This window comes from Pelmatolapia mariae, linkage group LG17, assembly GCF_036321145.2.
Source record: "Pelmatolapia mariae isolate MD_Pm_ZW linkage group LG17, Pm_UMD_F_2, whole genome shotgun sequence".
Lineage (NCBI taxonomy): Eukaryota > Metazoa > Chordata > Actinopteri > Cichliformes > Cichlidae > Pelmatolapia > Pelmatolapia mariae.
The window spans coordinates 20,600,133-20,627,062 of NC_086242.1; the positions used below are offsets into that span (position 1 = coordinate 20,600,133).

Genomic DNA, 26,930 nt, shown 5'->3' on the forward strand with positions numbered 1-26,930 from the left:
ATATAAACATGGAGACAGCCACCATGCTATTGTAGCTTTTTGATTTCTCATACGACAGTGGATCGAACTGAGAAACCGAGGGGCTCTGCATGCCCCACCCTAAAGCATAATAAAACATGTTTCATGATCTTTTAAAAAAAAATTATTATCACTAATAATTATCACCGACCATAAACATCATGTTTAGTTCAACAGAACTCATCAGCAAAGTGTTTATCAAGGTGACGACGGAGTAAGAAGAAGGATCATCATCCATGACTGTCACTGTCTTGAGGATATAATAAATAATAGATGAATTTAGCAGATTATTGATTTTATCCTCATTAATTTTGGAACCAGGAAGTAAAAAATATTGCAATCTGTTGAATCTGTTATTAGTTGTACCTACATGGTGTTCAGTAAAGGGTTCCCAGTGAAGGCGTGCTCCGGGATAGACTGGATGTTGTTGCTATGGAATCCGCTAAACGGGAAGATAAAGGAAATTAGTTTCCACCATGTGTTATTATAAAAGTTCCTTCATTCATTTCATCATGATTACTGGGACGCTTCCCTCGCCCTTCTCGTTGTTTTGATGACAGTCGTGATTGATTGAACTAACTTTTAGGGAAAATTTTTTATTGATTTTGTCCTTTTTTCTTTTTCATCAAATATGTAAACAGTCAAGCATAAGATGCTGTCCACATCTTGCCTCATATGCTAACGTTTGCTAAACTGGAGAACCTGAGCTAGCCATGTCTGCTGTGGATAAACAGATGCCTTTTTCAATCAGTCGGTTGAGACTCACAGCTCCTTGAGGTGGCTGAGTGATCGTATGGCTGTGGGAAACTCCATCAGGCTGTTGTAGTTCAAATCTCTGAGGAAGAAAAAGAGAGATTTCCTTAAGTAGCTTCTTCTGTAGCGCCCCCTGGTGTGTAAATGCCAAGGTGCTAAAAAGTTCTGCTGAACTTTGTTGAATTAATTACTTTTCACATCAGTAAAGAAGAAAACTAATATTTCTGTAATACTTCTGACAATAAAATGTTTATAAATTAGAAAAATGTTTGTTTCAATTAGAAAAATAATTGGATTGGTCACCAGTAGCAGGAAGCACCAGTTATACTGGCAATGGCAAAGTCTAGGCTAGAAATACAATCTCTGTACTGAGAATTGTGGACTCTCGATTTGAACATAAATCCCATATTAGTATTGATAAATCTCAAATTGAGAGTATAGTGTAAAGTATATAGAAGTATATACACTTTATATATAACTCTGTACTCTTAATGATAACCTTCAGATTGGGAATATAGCATGGTAAACACCTGCACTTGGGGAATAATATGCTTTAAACAAGGAATGTTGGGAAGCAAATAGCACCAAAGTCACACCAATAGTCTAAACTGGAAATTTCATCTCCAAACTGGTAACTGCTTCACATTTAGAAAACCAGCTCTACACTGGGAATTATGTTAGTTCTATTACAAAAAAGCAGTTTTTAAGAAGCTGTGGGAATGTCAGCTTTAGATTAGAAAAGTGTTTCATGTAAATGTTTGTGTTTCAAGTTTGATGTTTAGCTTAATCTTTTTTTTCCCCGTCTTTTGAGTTTATTAAAGAAACATTTAACTGTGCCTCCCTCTTTTGCTCTTTTCTTTCATCACCAGCAGAGACTAGAGCATTCTTCAAGTCCACACATGGCTTCAATTAGGTCCTCTCATCCATCTCTGGGATGCAGGTGGCTATTATACACACAAATCCACTGTGTGTGGAATGAAGCTGCCACATTGTGAAAAATACCATTAAATTGAAATTGCTTCCGTCTGGTTCTGAGTGTGTGAGTACATGTGTGTGTCCAGGGGATGATCAGGAACAACAATAACTGGTATGCTTTCTGTTTTCCAAGGTTATTATTGATGGAGCTTGGACGTTTGTGATTGAACGAGAGATTTTTCAGACATCTACAATCAGGTTAGGATTTTTGGATTTGTGGGTGGGTTTGTATCAAGCCTTCTTGTTTCTGTCTCTCATAGATTATTTTAGTTTTGATGTAATGATTTTGATTCGTTTTTTTTGTAATGAATGTATTTACAGAGATAGGAAAACTAATAAACCTTTGCCTTGAAGTTAAGCAAATAATGTGTTACATTAAATAGTAAATAGTAATTAAATATCATTTTAGCTTAAATTCTGCCTCCGAATAATAATAGTCTTCCATGTCCATGTAAAAAGTGTTTTCTTTTATTACTTCGTACTTTGATTTATAGCGTCATAGATGCACATCAGTTAGCATTATTAACCCCAGCCTTGCTAACGCTTGCTACACTTAGTATGCTAATCTATTTATCCTTTAAACAGGAAATATTGAGTCAAATTTGTAATGTTAACTCTCGATGTTTTGAAGTGTAACATCAGGGGCATGAACGATTACGTTGGAAATATTAATCTGGGATATGATCGGTCAAAACTGGGACTAAAGGCTGTGCTAAAAATCCTGTGAGAGGTTATGAGTCATCATAGGCATTAAGGCTAACTCTAATTTTGTTAATGAAAGTCAGCTCAAGATTTGGACATCTGCTGCTCTACTGGGATAAGTTCCAACCCAGTGAATAAATGGGAAAAAAATGGATGGATGGATGGACGACCATTATCAAATCTGGGTTGGGAACATCAGCCATGCTCGACACAAGCTTTGGATATTATCATTTTTAGATAGTCTGTACTGGAATGGTTGACTCTTGGATAAACACCTTTACAGTGGGAATGGTCAGCTCTGCACATAGAGTGATAAACCTTAGCCAGTGAACTAGAAGAGTTCAAAGGCAGACCCAATGAATGGGAAATACAGTAGGTTGAAATAAACCCGACTGATCCCTTAAGACTTGGTTTTCATTGACATATATTACTTTCTCTACTGAAAATAATTAAGAACATGCTATGGCTCATTATCTTGACTGTCAGGTGTCAGTCAGCATGGTGGTTTTTATTTTTGTGGGTTGGATCATGTTACCCACAGACAGTCTCAAAGGTTTGTGTGGAGATGTTTTGAGAGCTGGATTTTGGTCTTCTGTTCACCACTGTTTCCGTCACTTACTGGAACCAGAAAATCTTAATTTGGCCAAAAGGGAGGAGGCCTACATGAAACACAGAGCACAACTAGACAGTGACGTTAGCAAAAGAATGTTTTTCTAAAAGCCGGATGTGTTTTCCTTTAGGTCTGAGCAGAGCTTGGTTGCATTAATTTTTTTTCTGCTCTCATATCCGTTTTCCTGGTCCCTCTCTGTCTGTGTTTGTAGCTTCAGATGAACACGAGTCTCTGCTCTGGTTTATTATTGCTCATCATACAGGTACACAGCCTCCCAACACACATACACACACAAACACATGCTGCCCATGAGTGTGTGTGTGCATGAATAGTAATTATGATTAGCATACAGCCCAGGCCACACACAGAGCCAGCTAAGCGCACACAGAAGTATTTCCAAATGAAGTCCGTGTATGTTTGTGTGTTTAAACCTGCTTCTCTGGTTGACTGAGAAAACAGAAACATTTCTATCCACACACACATTCCTCAGATTATACGCACACACACAACATAAACACACACACACACAGGTTAATCTGCTCTGTCTCCATTTAATATTTCCATGAAAAATACTTACTGGTGACGGCAGAAACAACTGGTATCTCTCCATAAAGCGCCACACGTGTACTGGCTTGGATTGCAAATGGTTCAAATAAGATTGATGATCATTTTAAGAGCGAGCATTTCTCAGAAAATTCCCACATGTGTTTCTGTTCAAGCACGCGCCATTTTTTAGATCTTTTAAAATCAGCTGTATGTGGAGCTCGTGATGCTGCTAGCCATCGGTAAACTGTACTGTATATTAATAATATACCTACAAATGACACAAATAGATGTTTTGATCTTGGACAAGTTGGTTGTAAAAAATATGTTTATGACAAAATAGAATATAAATCTAAAATAAAGCGTCTAACTTCTGTGATAAAGGTGAGGGTTTTACAGCCTATTTTTAGTCTTCCTCCCTGTATTAGTTAATTTCTGCCTTTATTTTGAAAGTCAGCAGCCTTTCATGTTTTTACTTCCTTCCTTTGTTCTTTTCCCACCCTGCTCATGGTCTTTATTGAGTTTCTCCCTCAATCTTTGTCATCATCATCAGTTCTTGCTCTTGAGTTTCTTGAGCCCTCCAATGACCCTGAGTTGGATAAAGGAAAGAAAATTGATGTTTTTCCATTGTGTGGATCTTTTTGTTTATCTGAAAGCTCCAGATTCTTTATTTTTTCCATCAGTCTGACTGACCTGTCTCCTTGGTGTCTATAATTTGGATTGTTTACTAAGTTGAACAAAAATCTCAAAAAAATATGGCCTTTTTCTATTTGCTGGTGTTGCAGTGCAGTTGATCTCACAGGGCCACTGTAAAGTGCCATTATATACATTGAGCCTGAATATACATATATGACAGAAAACAACATAAAAAAATAAATGTATCAGATTTATCAATTGTTTTTTTTCTTCGTTTAACGTTTATTTATTACTTACTGCAGGGATCTCAAACTATCTCCTGATAGTCAGAATTTGCCTTATAGGTAATCCAGTCCAGCCCACTGAATGCCTTTGCAAACTGTAATAAATGCAGGGATGGAGGGCATAATTTTCAAACTATTCGATATAATTTGCACCAGCAAGATGTGGGCTCCAACTTATCAAAAAAAGATCATCAAGCTGTTTATTCTCTTCAAAGCCACAGATCTGAACTGTCGGCAGTTTTACAGTCTTACCATAGCTTGCCTTACCACATCAAAATAAAATATGTACGCTAAAGAGCAGTGCTAACATTGCTCTTTAAGGCGTTCTCTGGAGCTTTGCTGGTACTTTCTCTTTGTTTCCTTATATCTTTGTGCTAAGGTAGGCTAAAGATGAAACTCTTGAAAAGAAAGAAAAAAGATTCCTCCAAATCAGTGCAGGTTCTTTGAACATAAATCCCATTAAGGATCCTCTACAAATGTAAAAATTAAGGCTCTCTCTCATCTCCTAACCCTTCACCCTGACCCCAACTCAACCCTGACTGCTCCAACTCCTGCTCACACGCACTCACACGAGCGCACACACAGAAACTCACAGCGTCTCCAAACTGTGGAGTCCGTGGAAGCAGTTCGGTCCCATGGAAACGATCCTATTGTTGTTGAGATGCCTGTGGAGAGAGAGAGCGAGAGACTGATGGACTAATGAAGCAGACAAAGACTGTGTGTGTGTGCGTGTGTGTGCGTTTTTTCAAAGGGGCCCAGGAGTCTCTCAAGAAGGTTTTTTTCTTTTGGTAATTTCATGCAAATTAGCTTCAAACCGATTGGACAAAAGGAATGACAGCAGACTTCAATGCTGCCGCGCTGAATGCCATCACACAAACAGAGAGCTTGCATGTTATTAAGGAGCTAATACAGACGGACGGGGACAGGCGCTTCCATGGTTGAACTTAATGCTCCTAACAAAAACACACACACACAGATAAAAACAAAAACACTACCCAAAAAGTGGAAAAGAGTTTCTGTAAGCCTGCATATGAAGAATAGATCTGATTTAAATCCTGATGTTTTAAGGTCAGTTAACTTAAGTTAAGCTTTTTGAAACGAGTTTAAATTAAATTACACCACACACAACCATTTTTCTGAATCTGAAGCAGATATATGGGCAAAGAATGAATTTTTATTTATCATTTAACTCATTTACAAAATTTTCAACTTTAAAATATATAGATACATTTTTAAAAAAAAATAAAAAAATTAAATCTAATTTTTAGCAACAATTTAAGGATGAGAGGACCTTAAATTGTTGTAAGATGGTAGTCAGTGGTTATACAGCACCAAATTACAACAACAACAGCCTCAAGGTGACCGTTGTTGTGATTTTGTTGTTTCAAGATTTCATTTTGGTAAATGAGATTCTCCTTTTTAACTCCTAACAGAGTGTTTGCCTGACTTAAACTTGATTGGTAAATAAAAATCAGACTACAAGCAGGAAATAAATGAAATCCATTCGACCATGAAACTTTGACCATGAAAAATCATTTTCTCCCTTTTGCTACAGATTCTTAATGTTTATATACAAATCTCAGAAATCAGTTTCTGAGATTACAGCTACTGGATCTATGCTAAAAAATGTCTCAATTATAACAGAATAACTGAGTAAGATAGCCTACTAATAAACTATCTACCTAAATCTAATGTTAGGTATGTTTGTATGTTTGCTATGGACAACCACTGTTGGATTTACTCATCAATAAACCAAATTTAGCCAGCTCCTTTCTTTGGTAACCAGCCTAGTTTAACAGCAAATCTACTACCAACACCATTAATTAACTGGTCCTCCAAGACGGTCCTGTACACATTCCCCCCATCTACAATGGAACCCTAGTGTCACATAAGGTGTTCTACTCTATTCTACTCTATTTGTTTGCTCTGGATAACCCAAGTTGTGTATACATACAGCACCACCAGGCGGCCCAGCTTGCTGAAGGCATGGTCGGGGATGTGGCTGATGTGGTTGAGGGCAAGTGTCATGGCCTGCAGGGCAGGGAGTTCGCCCAGAGCCTCCACTGGGACCTCCCTCAGAGAGTTATCATCCAGCCAGAGGTGACGGAGTGAACGCAGGCCAGAGAAACAGCCAGCGGGAACACTAGAGATATGATTGGCGTCCAGTCGGCTATGAAGAGACATACACACTGATTTTAAGTGTACATTCAAGCAAACAGTTATGTGTACATATATATGTAAATGCATTTATTAAGTTTTACACACACAAACTACACCCTTTTTGGCTCCTACCTCAAAGCACACTGTGCGCTGTCGATCTTATGTGCTGCACAATAATATTCAATATTTAGTATTTACTGTTATATTCACATAGATCATCGCGATGATGTTGTTTATTATATTGCTCTCTTTTTTTTGCTTGTTTTCTCTTTTTTCTTTCTCAACAGGTGATCCAGGTGATTGATATATGTATTTTTTGTCTGTTTGTTTTGTTGGTTTTTGTTTTTTGCCCTTTATCAACGTTCCTCTTCCCTGCTGTTTTTCTTTCCCTCTTTCTTTCTCCCTTTTCTTTCCCCCAGTCAAGTCTGTCCCATGTGTAGCAAGTGAAAATAAAATAAAATAAACATTAAAAGCAAAAGTGAATCAAATAGACCAATATGGCAAGGCCGGGATGGTCCATTTGGTAAAGTAAATCCATTGGGCATCTTTCTTTGCCTTTAGACAATAATTCTGATGGCAAAAGAACCAAACGGGACAGGCGAAAAAAAAAGAAGAAAAAAGTTTCACAGAGCAATTCTGTATACATATTGCCAATGAGTCAGGTTGGATTTTTTTAGCTAGACTGTTGCTGCAAACACATAACTGTATATAATATGCAGAATGTAAGATTTTTGGTACTAAAAGTTTTTTGCTCTTTGCCAGTAAACGAGAGGTAATTTCAAAACCCGTTGATCATATAATATTTGCACATAGGAAAGGATGGCTAGCTAGCTCCAGATATCAGATAGCAACATCAGAAATCTTAAACTATTGGCCATTGTCCCCAGAGACCGGGACGATAGCCATAGATTCCCAGATTGGTTTAAACAATAAATTAGGGACCAGAATTGTTTTCAAGCTGCTCCAAGACAAGATTTAGGGTTGGCTCCAAAATTAAATTTTCTGTTTGGAGGTATTTAGAAATCTAGCAACGTTTCTGAATCAACTGTAGAACATAAAAATTAATAAACAGCCTTTTAAATGGAAGAGTTTTCTTTTTTCTTGAAATTAACAACATACAGTACAAAAAAATGTAGTTACTAAAAAAAAAATGGTAAAAAAACAACAAAACAACAACAACAACAACAACAACAAAAAAACCAAAACAAAAACAATGACTAAATATAGTGACGGGACCTTCGACTTCTACTCGGCAGATAACATACTAATTTCTCATTTTTAATAAAAAGTACAAAAAACCCAGCAAATCCTTTCTGCAATTTTTAACCAAATGCGGCATTATAGTTACATAATTAAGACACTTTAGAACTAATAACTCTTTTTACTGATTAAATTATTATTAAATTATTCACACAATAACAGAAAACATCTACTTTTTGAGATGTACAATAAAAGCTCTATGTTTAGAGACTCAAAATGCAAAACTGAAGGCTTCACTTCACTTTGAAGCTGTTCAAGAGGAACATTAGAAATCAAGTGTTTGACCAGCAGCAAAGGAATGATCAGCAGGCTGCTCAAGCACCACTCAACCAGCATCTTGGCTCTCAGGTCAAATGAAGGTATTTTAATGACCACACTTATTACTCAGTGTGATTGTGTGGATTTTGTGAGTCGGACAAAGGCACAGCTCTCAAAAAGCAGGAAAATCAAAAATAATAAGCCCTAATAAGTGAGTGACTGAACATTTGTTAGGCAGTGGTATTAAACAATGCAAAGACGCAAAAATAATTGCTTAATTATTTGAACTGAAGCATTTAAAGGTCCATTTTATTTTGTTTGTGTCTTGTTTATGTGTTAATTAACTTCTATACACATGTTACAGCATCAAAACATTTTTTTCAGTCTTACCACCCTGTTTGATTTTTAACTGTGTTGCTCAAAGAGAGGTTGTTAGGCAGAGCTGGATCAGGTGACCCTGAACCCTCTCTTAGTTACGCTGCAATAGACACTGACCACTTCTTCTTCACTCATCTGTTTTCACTCTTCATGAGTTTATACACCACTGTTTAATCATTACCTAATTCATTTTAAATTCTGGCTCTCTTTCACAGTGTGTCTTTTGTTCTGTTTCCTTCCCCTCACCCCAGCTGGTTGCAGATGGCTGCTTCTTCTTAAGCATTGTTCTGTAAGAGATTTCTTCCTGTTAAAAGGGAGTTTTGCCTTCTCACTGTTGCCAAGTGCTTGCTCATAAACTGAGTCATCTGATTGTTGGGGTTTCCTCTTTACACAACAATTTAGGGGTTGAGGCAACATTTGTTGTGTTTAGCTCTATATAAATACAACTTTTTTGAATATTCTAATACATAAAGACTTGGTATAGCTTTTCCTGTTTTTTATAATATGAATAAAATCTGATAGACAGTGCTGTAATATTTCCCAATATGGAACATCTTACCTTTAACACCTGTTGATTTGTGCTCTGAATCAGGGAAGTTTGATTCAGATATAGATGTTGCATATAGGATAAATGTTGTTATAATGATGATTCTGCTAATGCTACATGCTCAGATTAAACTCAGTGATTGTCTGATTGGGTGTGGGGATATTTGAGGCACATAGATGTCTAAGGGCCTGGTCTTAATTTTCTAATTGATCAGTTTAATATTAATTTAAAAAAGTTACTGAATATCATTCAGTTCCCTTTTACTGACTTTTGCTGTCTTGAATTCAGGCAGAAAACTCACAGGTCTTTTGCAGGCTGTGCAACATAAACATGCAAGATCTGTAGATATAAAGAGAGAGCTCACAGTATGTCCATCCTAACAATAGTTCCTCTGTTCACATGGAGAGAGAAGAGAAGGACAGGACTTCACATAATTGTCCATTAGATAAATGAGAGAGACCTTAGACCAACAGAAAGACTCAGACGTCTCCATTCTTATACCCCCCCCCCCCCCCCCCCCACACACACACACACACACACACGCACACACACACAGCAAGAGAGAGGTACAGTTTCAGTATAATTACTGTGTGTTATCAGGCTCAGAGAACAAACTTGCTGCACTACATACATTAATATACTGAGCCGTGTGTGTGAGACAGATTCCTTTCCACCAAAGAGTAAAATGAAACGAAGGGATTAGCACAGCGCTCCCTTTTTTGCACTACGGACCGGTTTATGTCCTACAATATTTTCACAGACCGGCCTTTAAGCTGTCGCGGATAAATACAGCAAAATAAAACCAGTACTGGTACAAAAAAAAGGAAGATTTATTCATAACACATTCAAAGACCCAGGGAAACCGAGTTAACCCTTTAAACCAGGGGAAGGCAACTCCAGGCCTCAAGGGCCGGTGTCCTGCAGGTTTTAGATGTGTCCTTAATCTAACACAGCTGATTCAAATGGCTAAATTACCTCCTCAACGGCCGTTTATCAATGCCCAAGTACGCGAGTACGTACTCGCGTTCTCGGTGAGTAAGTACTCGCCGAGAACGCACGGGAGTACGTACCCGCTGAGAACGCGAGCACGGACTCGCGATATGTACAATTGGAACACCAGCGTACGTGATGATGTCACAGGTCCGGAGTTTTTACTGCCGTCCCCTCTTAATTTAACTGTGAGTAACATGTTATGAAGCTTAACTTTAATCACAGCCAAACCGGTTTACTCAGGAACAAATAAAACACTGAAATAAACCAAACATTAACATTTAGAAGTGATCTAAGTGACTTATATATCATTTTTAACCTCAGTAGTGAAACCTCTATTAATAAAAATAGTGTACATGTACATACGTGTACATACCTTAATAAAAACAAGCAGGTGAGATGTTAGAACGCTTTTATTTGTATTCTAGTGGACACTCAATACTATAGACAGCTGCTGGGGTTTGTTTAACCTGAGTAGTGAGACGTCCGCGAGCGGGGGGGGGTTGAAAACGATGTGCCGGGAGTCCGCTGTTGAGTTTTGGACGAAATGCATTCTGGGATATATAGCTGTCCCAAGTCCACACCGATGCATGCTCGATAAAACGGGCGGATCGAGAACACATCCGGGACTTTTTCGCGTTCTCGGCTTGATGCGTACTTCGAATTGGAACAGTACTTGGTCTCCGACTGATGACGTATCACGAGTACACGAGAACGCAAGTACGCACAAGTACGCATATTGATAAACGCCCAACATGTCTTGAAGTTCTCCAGAGGCCTGGTAATGAGCTAATCATGTGATTCAGGTGTGTTGACCCAGGGTGAGATCTAAAACCTGCAGGACACCGGCCCTCGAGGCCTGGAGTTGCCCACTCTTGCTAAAAACCTTAACCGTCACTGGTGACGGGTTAGGGTTTAAAGGGTTAACAATAAAAATGATTAAAAAAATAACAATAAAAACCGATAAAAACCCTGAAAACCATGAATTTCACACCCGAGCCTCAACTCTCGCAGCCTGGTACCAAACGACTCGGGTTGAGGACCGCTGGATTAGTGTGTCTATATGTGTATTATTCATTTTTTGTAGGGAAATTAAGCCATTTTAATATCACATGGACTTAAAAACATATTTTAACAAATGTTCCCATAAGATACATCAATAGCACGAAGACAGAGGGTGTAGTTTAACTTGGGGTTAAAGTTAGGTTAAAGGTATAGTTATATTAAGCATAGATTCAAAATTAGGTTTACTTAAGACAAATGATTATAGCACACAAAGGAATTTAAGAAAAACTAAAATAATACACAGTATTTATAAAAGATAAAACGTGTGGTCAGTAAAATGGCATGGTATATTTATAAAGTAAGAATTAACATAATATAATACATGAAACTAAAAAAAACCCAAAGTGAAATGTGACTCACAGTGACTGCAGGTTGTGCAGGTTGTTGAAGGCTTCAGCAGGAACAGATCTCAACTGGTTGTTTTGAAGCATCCTGTAAAAACGCAATCAAAACTTTAACAAAAAGTGTTAAACGCAACAAAACAACACAAAGATGGTTTACAAGGACAGTGTCACATTTTGGGAAATACTAGAGTCGCATGTATATCTACAGGATAATCAGAAGCCAGTAATCTTAGCATAAAGTCTGGAAATTAAGGAAAAAGATTAAAAGTGGTGAATAACTATTTTACACTTGTTTGTGTTGTGTTGTGATTTTTTAAAAATGTTTTTGTTTATAATATTGGTTTGTTAAAGGATATATCCTCCTTTTCTTCAAGACATGTTTGTATATTAAGTAATAAATCAGACTTCATAGATAAACATACCTGGGTGTCATCTGCATAGCAAACAAACATGTATTCTGTGTTATCTAAAATATGGTCTATGCCTTTCAAAACTGCAGCTTTCACTGCCAATGCTCCTGGTTGCAGAGTGACTAAAAATAGACTGCTTACTCTGTTTTGGCTTGTATATGCTTGCATGTTTTTTTTATGTTGATAGGTTATGTTCTTTTAGATCAAAATCCATTAAGTGCAACAATAAACATGATGTTAATGAAATGAAAAAGCAAAGTTAAATACCAGATAAATATCTGTAAAGTACCAAATAATTCTATGAATACAAAGATGTTTATACTTAATACTGATATTGTCAGGTTGTGTTGGCTTCAATACAAGACTCAAATATATTTTGAGGTTCCCTACAGATTTTGGGGATGAAAAAATTAGCTCAAAATGGCTCTTTAGATTGTAGAAGTTACTGGCCCATAAAAATATAATAGGCCCTAGTGCACAATCCTGTGGAACTCCATTTATTACAGAATTTGTTTTGTAAATCTTCTTGAAGTTTCTGTGTTACCTGGAAACTTATTTTCTTGCTTTCTTTCTGTGTTGGTCAATCCCAATTATTTTATGAAGTCTAACAATAAAACAAAAAATGTGAAACGTGCATTCATAAAACACAGCCAGCTGTGGCTCAGGAGGAAGAGCGGGACTTCTATCAATCAGGAGGTGAGATGTTTGATCTCTAGTTACTTCAGCCTGCATGTCAAAGTCTTTTTGGACAAGATATCGACCCCTGAGTTGTCCCTGATTAATCCGTGTGAGTGGGTGTGTCAAGGTGCATAGGCATAAAAAAACAATTGCATGAATGTGTATGATATTGGGTGAATGAGGCTTGTAATTAAAAAGCACTTTGTGTGCTCAGTTTGAGTAGAAAAATGCTTTACCAAATACCAAGTTTCAAGAATAATAATGTGCATGATTGTAGCTTTTAGAAATATTATAAAAACAGTACTATAAAGTGCTGCAATAACAGTAGTTCAACAGTCCCAGTGTTTACAGATGAATAAAATAGAAAATAATAACTGACCCAGAAATGAACAGAGAGAAGAATGGAAGACAACAGAATAATGTGTTGGTATGGGCGAATGTGTAAAATGTAAACAGGGAACAGAAGTGTTGTTCCAAACTGCAGAAACTGTGCACTAAACCGAGACACACATGAAATCTTCAAAGTGTCTCTGTGAATGATTAGCACCAGTAAACATACCACACAGTATTCCAGTGTTTGTGTACGTGCGTGCGTGTGTGTCCGGGGGGTAGGAGGTGGGTGAGGGTTGTGGAGAGGGTGGGGTTGAGTTGCTATCTTTCTGAGGACCCTTATCAGTTTTAAACAATCGTAATCTGTTAGATCGCACCTTTATCACTGATGCTTTATGCACCCCGATGTAAACTGTATACAGCTCTTATCTTACTCCAGTCCCATTTATCTTTGAACATGTGTGAAGTCTCCAGTGCAGTTTCATTGCTTGCACAATGACAATAAAGCTCTCTGATGCATCTTGGCCAATCTTTACAAATTCAAAGGACGTTTAAAGGTCAAGATCAAGTTTGAAGGAACAGATCTTAATACAGGTAGAGAATAGCCCAGTAAAAATAGCCCAAGCAGAGACAGTATAATGGGATTAAACAGTCTAGGTTAAACACCAAAAACCAATAAATGTTTTTTTTTAGTGTTTAACCAGGATGTTCTTTTAGGAACATATTCACATAACAATCATAAAATGTGCATGTTTGCTGAGGCATCATGCCAGTGAGGAAATATGTGTGAACTTACAGCACTTTGAGGTTGTAGAGGCCGGTGAACGCTCCTCTGGGGATGAAGGTCAGATCATTTCCCGCCAAACGCCTGAGACACAGAGAGAGAGATTATAAGCATTACTGACTTCAGATCATTTTTGGCCAAATTAGCATAAAAATGAACTAAATGAGGGATGTGTTTACAAATGAAAAATATTTTTTAATGTTTCTATGAGGAGTCCAAAGTGAATGTTTTTTGTGGACAGCCATGAATATCTTTTACATAGGGTGACCCCAAAGCACCATGTCAGCCTATAAACATCCTCCAAATATGAAAATGAAACATGTATGAGAAAAGGTGTCCTCTTCAGTGTTCCAAGTAAACTTCAGATGAAGACGAAAAATTCGTGCCACCATCACCTTTCAGCATGTCCACCCCCATCAGAGATGATTACAGCGCCAACCAATCAAAGCCGCTGCATTCATGCTAACAAAGTGTCTCAAAAAGAGCGCTTTTACTATTCTTTTACACTTTGGCAGTGGGCCCTTAGTGCTTTTGGTGCTTGCTGTTGTAGGTGGAGGTATTTACAAAGGAGTATTAGACATTAAGAACATAGTTTTAAAATAAATTATTATTGTTCATGTTGAGAATAAAGTGGAAATATGGAGGTTAAAATTGTTTCAAGTCAAACAGCTGCCACGGCTGCTATACTCTCTACAAAATACCATTTCAACTTTAATCTCAAAATTTTGGGTTTATTCTCAAAATGAATAATAATAATGAAAAAAAAATCCTTTTCATTCCTAATGTAGCACTCATACTCCGCCGTGGGTATTTCCTCAATACTGAGCCTGTTGTTTGTTGTTTTACTTCTTCAGACGGGACGTCAGAACACAGTCCAGGTGAGGATGTTAACAGCAAATCCTTGAGCTTCCAGGGTTTACTGCAACCTACATTTATCTTAATATTTTGAAACGTTTCCGAGTTTAATGCAAAAATTTGACATCTTATATGCTGAATATGACAGCATCTCATCTCATCTTTAGAAGATGCCATTCCTAAGCAATTAAAATTTAGAGCTGCTTGGATACAGTCTGCAAGATGAACTGATGAATTTGTTTCCAAAAACTCACAAGTTTAGCTTTAAGACTTGCACTGAGCATCATCTTTTAGACAAGTTAACAGTCAGACATCAGGTGTGTTTGGGGATCCGTGTTTCCAGCACACATGGTGCTTTCATTTCAACCCAGCAGCAAAACACTGACCCACAGTGGGTCCTGTAGGTCTGTATGTTTTTCAGGGGCCACACAAAGTTCAGCCAGTCTGCGTACACCCAGCATGCATCTGTGCGGTGTCCTATCGCCGCAGTGACGTTTCTCACGCTGCGGTGACAAATATCACACACACACACAGACACACACAGCTGGCAGCAGAGCAGAACAGCAGTCAGAGTCATGTTCAGGTCCCTGTGAGGTCAGCCTCGCCGTCTCTCGGCTCCCCAGCTTGAAGGAAATGTTCGTACAGGACGTGGCGGCTGCTAGGTGAGGAGAGATGGGATTACATATCATCTCCTCACAGATACATGAGCTCAACGCCCGCTCAGACACCCTCACTTTCATCCATCTCAGTCCATCGCCCACCAACAAGAGTTCGTAAGATATCTGATCATGTGTGGAGACTTGAAGGATGATAAAGAAGAAAACATATACAAGGTGTGGAGAGGAGATTCTGAGAACAGGTCCTTAAAAGCTACAAGCCTGATTTAAGTTAGCCTGATTGTTGGTTCAAGGTCATCTTTTCGTGCACCTCTGGACCATTTTTAGAGAGGCTTCTACTTTTAGAGCAGCTATTAGAGGTGTCATCGTGTCACCTTGCACTTGTATCTCTGTGAGATATGCTGAATCTTCTCCATTGTTTCGAAACGGCAAGACTTCTTCTGAATCTACACTGACTTCAAGTAAGTCTTCAGGAAATAAGTGCAGGTTGTGTAAAGGCCCTCTGAAGTGATGAAAACATGACCGTGTGTTTGTGTGACTCACAGCTCCTCCAGGAAGTGCAGGTTGGACAGAGCTCCGCTGGATAACACAGTCAGATTATTCATACTGAGATCACTGCAGAGACACACAGAGAGAGAGAGAGACTGTTAGTGTCGCTCTATCTTTAGCTTTAGTCAGTCACATCTGACCTTTTGGCTCAGACGTGACTGACACACCTGGATTTGTAAGTACAGAAACAAAACAGAGCATAAACTAATAAAAAGTCATCCAATACATATTAATGAATCAGTGTTGACTGTAAAAATAATGACACACGGTGAAAATAAACAGAATTTAGACTTATGAATTATTAAAGAACCACAGAGACCTGTTTATGTTCAGACACAGGAACCATTCAACACCCTTCGCACGTAAAAACATTTAGTCTGACAACCTCTGGGAGCCTCGTTATGCATATATTTCCACATTTGTGAAGACCCCTCATGCTGAACCCAAACTAATGTCCCCCCGTAAATGTCGGGGAGCCAATCAGAAGAATGATCGCTTTAATAGGGAGCACTAAAACAAATCACTTCAGACAGAAGACCTGAACTGAAGAGCTGCACGAAGGCCCAGTATAAGATTAAAAAGGATTATTTTGCATTTTCAATCACACAAATCCAGTCTAGCAGAGTTCAGGGTAAAAACATGGAGGTGGACATGAGTGTAGCAGTGTCCTACGCACAAAGTTAGACATACAAGCACATAAACACACCCATGCAGGACTTCCCGCCTCTTTAAAGGCCGGTGAAAGGAATGAGTCAACACACACCTGAGTGAGAAACAAGACAGGAGTAGAAATTACTGGAAACACTGAAAGCAGGAGAGCAGGAGGAAAGAAAGGAGCAGGTTTCCCTCCTCCACGCTTGCTCACAGTGACCTCAGCCAAACTCAAACACTTTTATCTTCCCTGTTCCTTCACATTATCTTAGCTCAAGAACTTTGAATCACTAGTGACAGCTCTGATTTGTACAAAGATCTGTGTTGTTTCCCACTAAAAAAGACTCATAATGACAGAAATCTACTGTAATGGTTTCTGTATTCTGATCTTCAGATTTATGCGCTACAGTTAAATAAACACTCTCAGACAAAGCTTTAGTCCAACCGCTTGCTAGCTGCTTTAACTCGTGTTTGCTAAAGCTATTTTGTTAAGTTAATATCAATAACTTTTAATCTCTTGGTGCGTGATGAATAACCCAGGTAAGGAAATCCAAGGAGGTTGATTCAGTTCACCTGAACACAAATTTCAGTGGGAGAAACGCTTCATCCCTCATCCAAGCAACTTTCAGCCTGAGCCTGGAGAAGTGACTTCAGACTTTAATGAAGATGTAGTTTTAGACTTTAATTAAATTTAAATTGGCGAGTCAAAACATTTCACCCACACACAGATGTTATGAAGTCTTAATTAAAGTTTTTGTCCAAACACCAATACCATAAAACAAGCCTCCAGTAAAAGTATTTTCTTTGAGTGAAATGGACCTGAAAATAAAATAAATGAATAAATAAACAAACACAAAGGCTGATTAAAAAAAACAAAAACAAAAACATTTGGGGCATTCTGAAAGAGAAAAAAAGCTACCACATAAAGAGGAAAATCATTCATTAAGACACAAAATAATTGTAAACAGATGAAAACTGAACGCAGAAAAATAAATTACAATTAAAGGAGAGACCCAAAGATTTTTTTACAAAGAGAAGCAAATGACTACAAGAGAAACAATCCGATTATAAGGACACAACGCATTCACAGAATTACCGAAAAGAAACAAACAAACAACCAAAAAACCCCACACACACTACATCACTATCATAACCCACGCATACACACCTGTGCGTCCACACACCTCAACACTATGTCAGGAATGTGATCTCATGTGTTTACTAGCAAGGCTGCAGAAACAGAAAAAAAATCATCAGTATGTTGGTTAATTTTTTATTTATTTATTTATTTTTTGCTCGACAATTCACGTTTGGGGATCTGTCGTGAATATTTTTGGAACTTTTACGGCTCCAGGGCTCAAAAGCAAAGTCAAAACAAGCCGACATCGGTGCTTGTGATTGGCTGCAGGGACAGGGACACCGTTTGTTGTATGTTGTGTTTGTGTGCAGCCATGACGTTCTTCCTCCTTTCTTTTCTTCTCTTATCTGAACCGTCTATTTTCTGCTCTCTGATAACTATCGGCAGGTAGCGTCTTTCCAGGAGGGCTCGGGTCTGAAAGGAAGCCGAGACAGACTGTCTCTGTCTTTAACACACACACACACACACACACACACACACACACACACACACACACACACACACACACACACACACACACACATACACACACACACACATACATACACACACAGAGGGTGTGTCTGCAGGTTGAATACACCGGTTGTTAAGGAACTTTCTCAACACTCCATAAAGCCTGTTAATGTGTGTCCACAGGTAGTCCGGTCGCACAGACAGACAACACAGAGCGCCTCTGTTTAGCCTTATTTTAGCAGAATGCTCCTTTACTCTTCAGCAGACTAACGGCGTTATGGCTGACTGGCTTTTACTGCCACTCACAAAACCCCAGCACATTTCATTCACTCATTCATTCATAAAGATACATATGTAGTCGTGTAGGCTGCGTGTGAGCATGCTTCGACACACCGGGCTGTTCATTAGTCAGGCAGAGGCCTCTGCATGCGCCCACATACGGAACATTAACATAAACAGAAATTGCTGTATGTGTTTCTTTATTATTGCAAATGTGGTTTAACTTAAAGCTGCTTATTTCCAGCTTTAAATGTTTTTAATACTTGGACTCTATTAGAGCAGCTTTGTATGATTCACATTTCAAAATAATCCTTTTTCATCTTATAATGAGCCGTGATTTTAGCCCCTCAGCTCGTCCACTGTCTGAAAGAAGCAGTTTTTATTGCCATTTGTTCACTCGTTAGGACAACTTCTGATTGGCTCCTTCTCATAAACAAGAGGTTGGAACAGCAGCTGGGTGTGGCTTCTGTGCTTCGATAGCTAGAGGTGTGTGTAGAGCTACAGGTGGGTGTGCAAGTGACTCACTTTTGGAGCCTCAAGTGGACATTAGAGGAACTGCGAGTTTTGGGACTTCCACATTTGGCAGTATTTTTCGGTCTCGGAGGTTCCTGATCATTAGAGTATTCTGAAGCCTTTTGGTTCTCAGGGTTACATTTACATACAGAGTTGCTTAATATGAACATCTACTGCAACAAACAAGCTGAAGCAGATTGGAATCTGAAGATATGAATGAGTTAAAAAGGTTTTTACTTAATACAAAAGTTCGACTTTAAGAATAGTACATTTTTTCTGAACAGTTTTTTACTTTCATGAATCTCCATATTATCAAACAGTAAGGTCTCTCCCCTGTAACATTAGCTGCTGGATCACCATTAGCTCTTGGCACAGACATGGAGCACCATATGCTGTCGTATTATATTATCACATCAGCACCATCTTAAGGATCTCTGGAGGGCCACTACATCTTTAGCAGCAACATGACACTGACCGTCAGCGGAGATCAAGTCTGGAGCATGAAAAAGAAAAAGCTGTTAATGAAATTACTTGATAATTTTATTAGTTTGGTAACTTTTGGTTTGTTTTTTCTTGTTTAAAGGAAATTGCAACAAAACACAAAAACATCAGTTCATAACAATCATTGTCACCTTTAGATATCTTTCCTCGAACACGTGCTCGCCTCGGTTTTTAGGGTTTTCCATTACGTGGTAGTACCTGGTACCAGGTACTTTTTTTGGGCAGGCTTCCAAGCTAGCTGAATCAAGCCAAAACTGTGACATCAACACAACGCATGACAAATATTTGCCAGGAAGTGATATCACTAGATGAGTCATGAGAGCTACACGCAAACCAACAGTGTGGTCTAATGTCGAGAAACAGACCCTTACCACCGGTTTAGCAGTCAGTGTACAATCGCCCTGATCTCCTCGATTGTTGTGTTTGTGTTTATGTTGCACAAAAATGATGTAACGGGACTTTTGCGTTGCTATAGCACCAGCTCATAGAGCTCATACATTGAGTTGGTACTCAATTGTAATGGCAAACTCGAATTAAACCGAGTAGAGTCTTGTAGACGCTCATGGAAAAGAGGAATTACTGCTGTGTTGTCGCTGTGCGTGCCGTCACTGATGTTGTCGTTGTTGTTGTGACTGTACTGTACATGAATAAATCTGCATGTGTGTAAGATTCCTATTGAAAGTGAAGAAGGTTTGCAGATGAAGAGATAGTTGCACAATGATATAGTTTTAGTCTTGCTTGTTTGTTCCAGAGGGTGTGCTGACACTGCACCTCAGCCTACAGACTCACACAGCAAACATTATGTTTTCTTTTTAATTGACTCTTTCTTCTCCACACTGAGAGAAAACCCACGGTACAACACCCACCGCCTCACCAGTTCAATCATTTCTACCATTTATTATTGTAATTATCTAATACGCCATCATAGAAAAATGTTCCACTCAGAGTAACAGCAAGAAAAGCAGCATATTTAGAAGGTGGAATCATTTATTTAGAAAGCACTGATGACCGAGGTCCAGAGGCTGTTTTCACTGCCATACAGATTCAAAATCGAAAGAAAGTTGACTGAAAGCAGCAGACAGAAAACAGTGTGTCGTATGTTTTGATTTCCTTCACAGAATACACACACACACACACACACACACACACACACACACACACACACACACACACACACACACACACACGACTTTGCAATGAAGATGATGACAATGGGAGCAGGTCTTGTTGTGCTTTAACAATAAGTACATATCCAGCACTGATTAACATGCTGGCAGAGCCCTGTGATGCCACATGACTTCCTACAGTATGACTGACAGTATAAACATAAACAGGAACTACAAACTGTGTTTGTTGTCTGACTGAAGGCCAGAGCTTTTATTTTGAAATTGCCAAGTTCCCTGTGCACTCTGAGTCAATGTTTCTGTCAAATACCGGAAAACAAAGTTATTATGGAATTTATAACAAAAACAACAATGATATTATTATTATCATTGTTGTTTTATAATATTACTACTACTACTACTACTAATAATAATAATAGTAATAATAATTCAATTTAAAATAGTTAAAAATGGTGAAATATTTTACAAATAAATTCAAAATCAAGTATATCTAGAAATTAGACTGTTTAAATACTTTTTTTTATATTTGTATATATTTGTATATATTTTATTGCAAAATATATACAAAATTATGTTTATTTAATGGATAATAGAAAGAAAATAAACAAATTTAAAGAGATTTATGAAAAGTTTGAATGTTTTTGCTGCAAAAAAAAAAGAAGATTTAAGTTATGATTGAAGATATTTTGCATATACAATGTAAAATCATGCCAATCTGCCTTTAAACCCGCTCCTTTTTACAAAAATAAAGTTAGAACTTGTACATTTCTATAACAATAAGTTCCTAAAAATGGTTTTTTTTTGTTTGTTTGTTTTTTTAAAAGCACATCTTATTTTTCTAAATAGGGGAGGAATTTTCTAAATGTTTGAGCTGAAAGTATTTTGAATATAAACAAAAAAACATGTTTTACTGTTATTTTTTTTCTTTTTGTTTAAATATTTTTTTTTATTTGTATTTCATTGCTGTCTTTTAACTGGAGAGCACTATAGCACTGTGGTGTTTGCTCTGCTCTATAAATAGAGTTGAATTGGATTTGATTGGATTGATTAATAAAGATTAGTAACTGTAGGTTTTTTGGGGCAATAAAGTGCATAAAGTCAAGAATTTAAGGAAAATGTTGAATTACTCTGAAATATTTTGAAGATAAATTTTAATACTTTATGAACTTCCCAGAAACTCTTTCAGGATCTTTGATTTTTTTCTGGACCTTGAAGTACAACAAACTGTTGATACTGTAAATTTAAAGTACCAGATCAAATCTTTTCCAAAAGATCTTTAAATCTCTTGAATATTTTCTCTGAGTTGTTTTTTTTTTCTGGAGGAGAAAGAGAGGCACATATGAAGAACAAGGCGAACAGAAGGATGAAAGAAAAGACGAATACATTATCCATGTTGTGTGTTTTTCCCTCTCGACGTTGTGGTGGACGAAGCTTTGTGTGTGTGTTGTCTATTTTCCGTCTCCTCGGGCTCAAACTGATGGATATCAGACGATTATTCAAATGTCGGCGGGCTGCAGAAAGACAAACTCTGGAGAAAGAAAAGAAAAGGGAACTGTGTAGTTTGGAGGCGTAGTGTGACAGCGAGGCCTCTCTCAGTTTTTGTCTTTTTTTGCTCTTTCTTTCTGCCTGTCTTTCAGTCTTTTGGGGGTGGGTCAGCGGGGGGCCCCCCGAGGCGAAAGAACATCAGGGGGTTTATTCCCCGGTCGGTCCAATCAGTCTGTGTCGTCTTCTCCAAAAGGAAAAGATACCTCAAGATAAACAGCAGCTCTGTCAGATCTGTGTTTGTGTGTCCACGAAGGTAACCTGAGGCGCAGATGATCGCCTAAAATGAGCTGCTCAGTCAGTGAAATAAGAACAAATGTTTATGAATCAAGACATCAAGAGTTTATCTGTCTAAGACATTAGTTCTGGTCCACTGTGTAGCAAAAATGCTCAGAGCTTTAGAAACAGTACAAAAGTCTGAAGGTATGACGATACGTGTTTTTAACGTAGTAGCAGAGATAAGAGAGAGTAACAATATGAAGCTGCAGCAATGAGGAAAGCTGTAATCACAGCTTCAAGAATGTGTTTGCTTCTTCTTACCAAAGATGCAAACAACAGTCAGGACCAGGCTGTACCTGTAATCAAATCTGTCACCACAGGATAAAAACAGGATGTTTTCCAAATCATTTGAAGCTATAAGCATTTAAAGATAGTAAATGTTCATAATAACAAAGATTCAGACAAGTTTTTGTGCAAAGAGACAAAGCTGCAAGTTAAATGTTGGTGGTCCTTGGGTCCTCGGGCAGCGCTGCATTAAAAACAGACCTGATTCTGTGGTGGGAACTCCTGCATGGGCTCAGGAACACTTCTGAAAACCATCATCATCATCGAACACAGTTCATCTCTGCATCCCAAATTAAACATGAAAAGGTCAAGCAACCAACCTTCCAGTTACGACATAATCCAATCTACCTCCTGAGCCACAGCCTCCTACAAGTTTAAAATAGGATACAGAAATGTCACCAACCGCCTTTCCTGGGCAAAAACTGATTTAAGATGGCAAAGTGGAAAACCGTCCTGTAGTCTGGCCAAAAAAACGGAGATTCTTTTAGGACATCTAAGAAAAGCGCAACCATCACACCGCAGTTCAAATCCAGCATTCATGTTGGTAATACCATTAATGCTGAATGATCTACAGTTTCTTGGACCAACATATGCTGTCATCCATTTTATTTTTTTATTTTTTTTATTATTTCAGCAACATAATGCCATCAGACAGTTCAAAATTAGCCACAGGGAGGCATTTCGTCCAGGTGGGATGCTCAGTCTGTGAAGGCACCATTAAAAGTGAAAGATGTGCAAAGTTTGGTGGAACATAAACCGCTAAATAAACCTTTGTCTTCTCCGAAAAGCAAGACTGTAAAAATATATTCTACTTGTTTTAGACAAGTGGTAAAGAACCCAGCTGCCTGCAGTCCAGACATGTCACCCACTGAAAACATTTAGAGGATTAAAGAGCTGAAAACTGTGACCAACAGGTCCTGAGCTGTCAAGCAGCTAACACTAAGTTTCGAACACTAAGTTTTCAGAACTACAGGAATCAAAATGAGCTCATATTTTCAACATACAGTGTAATCTCATCCTTTCATTGCCATTTTTTTAGTGTCCAAAGTTTTTCTAAAAGCGAGATAAAGGAACCACATTCATTGTGCCTACATTTAGCAGTTTAACGCAGCCTTTGAAAACAGCTTCAGTAATATCAGTGTAGCTTACTTGCTGGGATGTTTTGACCTCAGATTTTACGATCTAGGAGTAGAAATGTCCAAGCGCTGATGGAGCCCAACATTTTTATTGTGGCCTCACAGTTGTGGAGTTTAAATCAATTATCTCTGATAGCTTAAGGCTATTTCAGTATCACTTTCTATTGTCTGCCTGACCTCTCCCATACCCCCACAGGAAGACAGGTAGTCCATTTACCTGTCTGTCACGTCCTCTTTTAACTACCTGTGTGAGTGTGCAGTGGACCGTGGCGTCCACAAGCACCATCCGATGACAGCTGATCTCAAACCAATGGAGCTCCCTCACACTAAGACTCCACTAGTGCAGAGTGCAAACACTCAGGACTGTAAACGGACTACCTACCTTCCTGTGATGTCACGTTAATGGTCAGGAAGTTCACTCTTGCTAAACATCTGCATTACCTGGAAATTCATTTAATTTTAGAGCTGTTAGTGTAGGAAAGTGCAGACATGATTTATATGCTCAGAGCTCGGGATGTCCAATATGGCTGCCAGAAGGGGCGTGGCTACAGAATCCTTCATATGTACATCAGTCCATTCATCACATTGAGGCTAAATGCATTCCTGTGTTGCTGCTGTCAGTCACACGTAGAATAGAGACTTCCAGGCCCATTCAGACTTCAGGCAGCTCTGCTTAGGCATGCAGCAAGTGTATGCACACACACACACACACACACACACACACACACACACACACACACACACACACACAAAAGCATTGACAGATGGCAGTATTCAGACTGACGGCGGTCAAACAGACAGACAGACTGAAGGAGATTGTAAAGCGACTCTGAGATCAGTTGCTTTCCTCAGAAGGTCCCTTAAAGTTCTCACAACAAACCAGGAGGCACAAAATCACAACAGGACATTCAAGCTGATGGGAGGGCATATTTTAATTGATTGTTTCTGGTTTCAAAAAAGTGACATAACAAGTCCTGATCATAGACAACAACAAACTCATCAACTGTTTGTCTTCTGGTTGGAATCAAAACTTTTTCTTTCAAGATTTGTTGCATGAAATTGATAACAGAAAGCTGAGTATAGTTGTTTCTCTTTGATGGTGTTCTACAGCTTCTTGTATACTATAAGCACGTGCTCAGGAGGACTGAATTTAAGAGAAACCCAACTTATGAGAGGCTATTTATGTCTAAGCGCTTCAATTCACCTAGAGGACACTTATGAGAGAGCAGCTTCACAAAAAAGGTTTTTGTAAATAAAAATGAATTTTTAAAACCTTTTCGTAAATAAATGCAATTGGTCAACCTATTATTCTTTAATTTGTCTTAAAGTGAAGCTGATTTTGTCCTTATATTGCTAACATTCTGCTGACATATGCTAATTGGCCATTGAATTGGCCAAGTATTTAAATTGGGGCATGTTCTCTTCATACCAGTTACTATTAATAAACTGAGCGTAGCGTTAGTTCAGGTCAAGTCAAGCCACAAACACCATCAGTCTTAAGCCTTTTACATATTCACATATTCATATTCAGTCGGTGAATCTTATACCGTGGGCATATTTAGGCTGCTTTAGACCACCTACAGTTGCGGCACATCTGCAAGCCACTTTGCAAACCACTTCCATCTGGCTCCTCCTTTTCATGCTGTTCCGGATTAATCAATGTCATTGATGTGGTCGCACTGCTGCTCTCCCCACGTCTGACTTTCAGACAGAAGGTATTTTCTGTTGATCCTTGTTTGATATGTGGAAAAGAATTTAAAGTGGGCTAATGTCCCCAATTTTCTCAATTGCAAATATCAAAAACAGAATAGAAATGGACACATTTTGTTTAACGCCAGAAAAAAGGACTATATCACAAATGTATTATAACTTGAAGGTTTCATTTGAAGATATTACTTTAATGCATATTATTTTCAAAGAACCATAGTAAGTGAGCAGTTGACTTTAAACTGTTTGGACAGGTGTGGACTATTCCTTTGTAATTTCTTCATCAATTAAGCAGTTTTGATTTCCAGTACAGCATTTACATTTAGTAATAATAAAACTAATGATTCGGATTTAGTTTTAGGTTTTTAGAGCAGGTCCCTTCAGTGGACGCAGGGGGTTTTTTGCACCAAAACAAAAATGTAACAATTTATCTGGTTAGTCTCCAAAACAAAGAAAGACACACAGGAACTCCTTGATGTTTTGTTGGATTCGATTCCTGATTGGAGCTTTAATAAAGACACAAAGACCCTTTGATTGGCAGCCGCTGTGTGAGTGGGTTTGTGTGTGTCCATCTGCCTGCCGTGGACGAACTGTAAGGAAAGTGCTTTCACTGTGAAGCACACACACACACACACACACACACACACACACACACACACACACACACGGTTGTTCTGAATAGGGGAAGGTTTTCTTTAATGAGAGTGAAATTTAAATCCTGGACATTGTGCTGCTTTGCAGCTACAGCCAAGACGAGCAGGTTTTCCTTCCACACACACACAAAGTACAATGACGTAATGCTTTTGCAGGAGCTGAAACAAGTCTTGTATCGAGGCCGATGACCTGCTGTGAGGTGAAATGGATTTGAATTCATTTAAGTGTCTTGCTTTAACAGGAGTTTACACTCAAGAAGAAACACTAAAACTTCACAAATACTGTTGTTAAATGGCCACAGAAATCTGTAGAACTTCTTTAAGCAGCCATAAAACGTCTTCCCGGAGGACACCAGAAGCCTCAAAAAAACTTGTGGAACCTCTTTCAAAAGTCCAGAATAACTTGCTAAGACTCACTGAAGCTGAAAAGAAGTCCTCAGGCATCAAACATCAAACTCTTTGTATACGTTCACTTTTGGGGTGTAGTATTCAAAGACTTTCCCAGTCGTCTACATTTAAAATTCCATTGAGTCCATTTTTTGGGCTTTTTAGCTTTTATTATGATGCGATCCAATAAGCTGTCATAGCACCCAAGCTTCCATTAATCTTTAAGGATCCCTTAAGGTGTTCCTGAAACTTTAGCGTTTCTGTAAAACTAAATGAAATGTGTCTAAGCACACCTGAAAACTCCCTCCTCAAAAACAATGAAACAGCTTGTTCCAGGAGCCTCTTTAGAGATCACTGAATCTGACGAGACGTCCTTAAACATCAAACCTCTTTATTTACCTTCATGTGCACCCCAGGATCCGCAACCAAAACTTCCTGAAGAACGCCTGGAGCTTCTGCAAAACTCTTTCATCAGCTGCACCTCTTGAAAAATCCCTCTAACCTTCTCAAAACCTCCAGGAAACTCTACATTTGTG

At 38.4% G+C, this 26,930-nt stretch overlaps 1 protein-coding gene and 1 pseudogene across 3 annotated transcripts in view; one reads left to right on the forward strand and one right to left on the reverse strand.

Annotated features, from left to right (window-relative positions):
* The window catches only part of LOC134615929 (NACHT, LRR and PYD domains-containing protein 14-like), an 851,239-nt pseudogene that overhangs the window by 526,508 nt on the left and 297,801 nt on the right, over positions 1–26,930 (forward strand).
* The window catches only part of LOC134615993 (leucine-rich repeat-containing G-protein coupled receptor 5-like), a 46,163-nt gene that overhangs the window by 16,547 nt on the left and 2,686 nt on the right, over positions 1–26,930 (reverse strand). For all 3 annotated transcript variants that reach the window (XM_063460741.1, XM_063460740.1, XM_063460739.1), the window contains exons 2-8: positions 15,741–15,812; positions 13,738–13,809; positions 11,540–11,611; positions 6,476–6,691; positions 5,115–5,186; positions 785–853; positions 389–460 (exon numbers count right to left, since the gene is read on the reverse strand). In XM_063460741.1, coding sequence (XP_063316811.1) covers positions 389–460; positions 785–853; positions 5,115–5,186; positions 6,476–6,691; positions 11,540–11,611; positions 13,738–13,809; positions 15,741–15,812 — 645 coding nt within the window. The remainder of the gene's footprint in view (positions 1–388; positions 461–784; positions 854–5,114; positions 5,187–6,475; positions 6,692–11,539; positions 11,612–13,737; positions 13,810–15,740; positions 15,813–26,930) is intronic.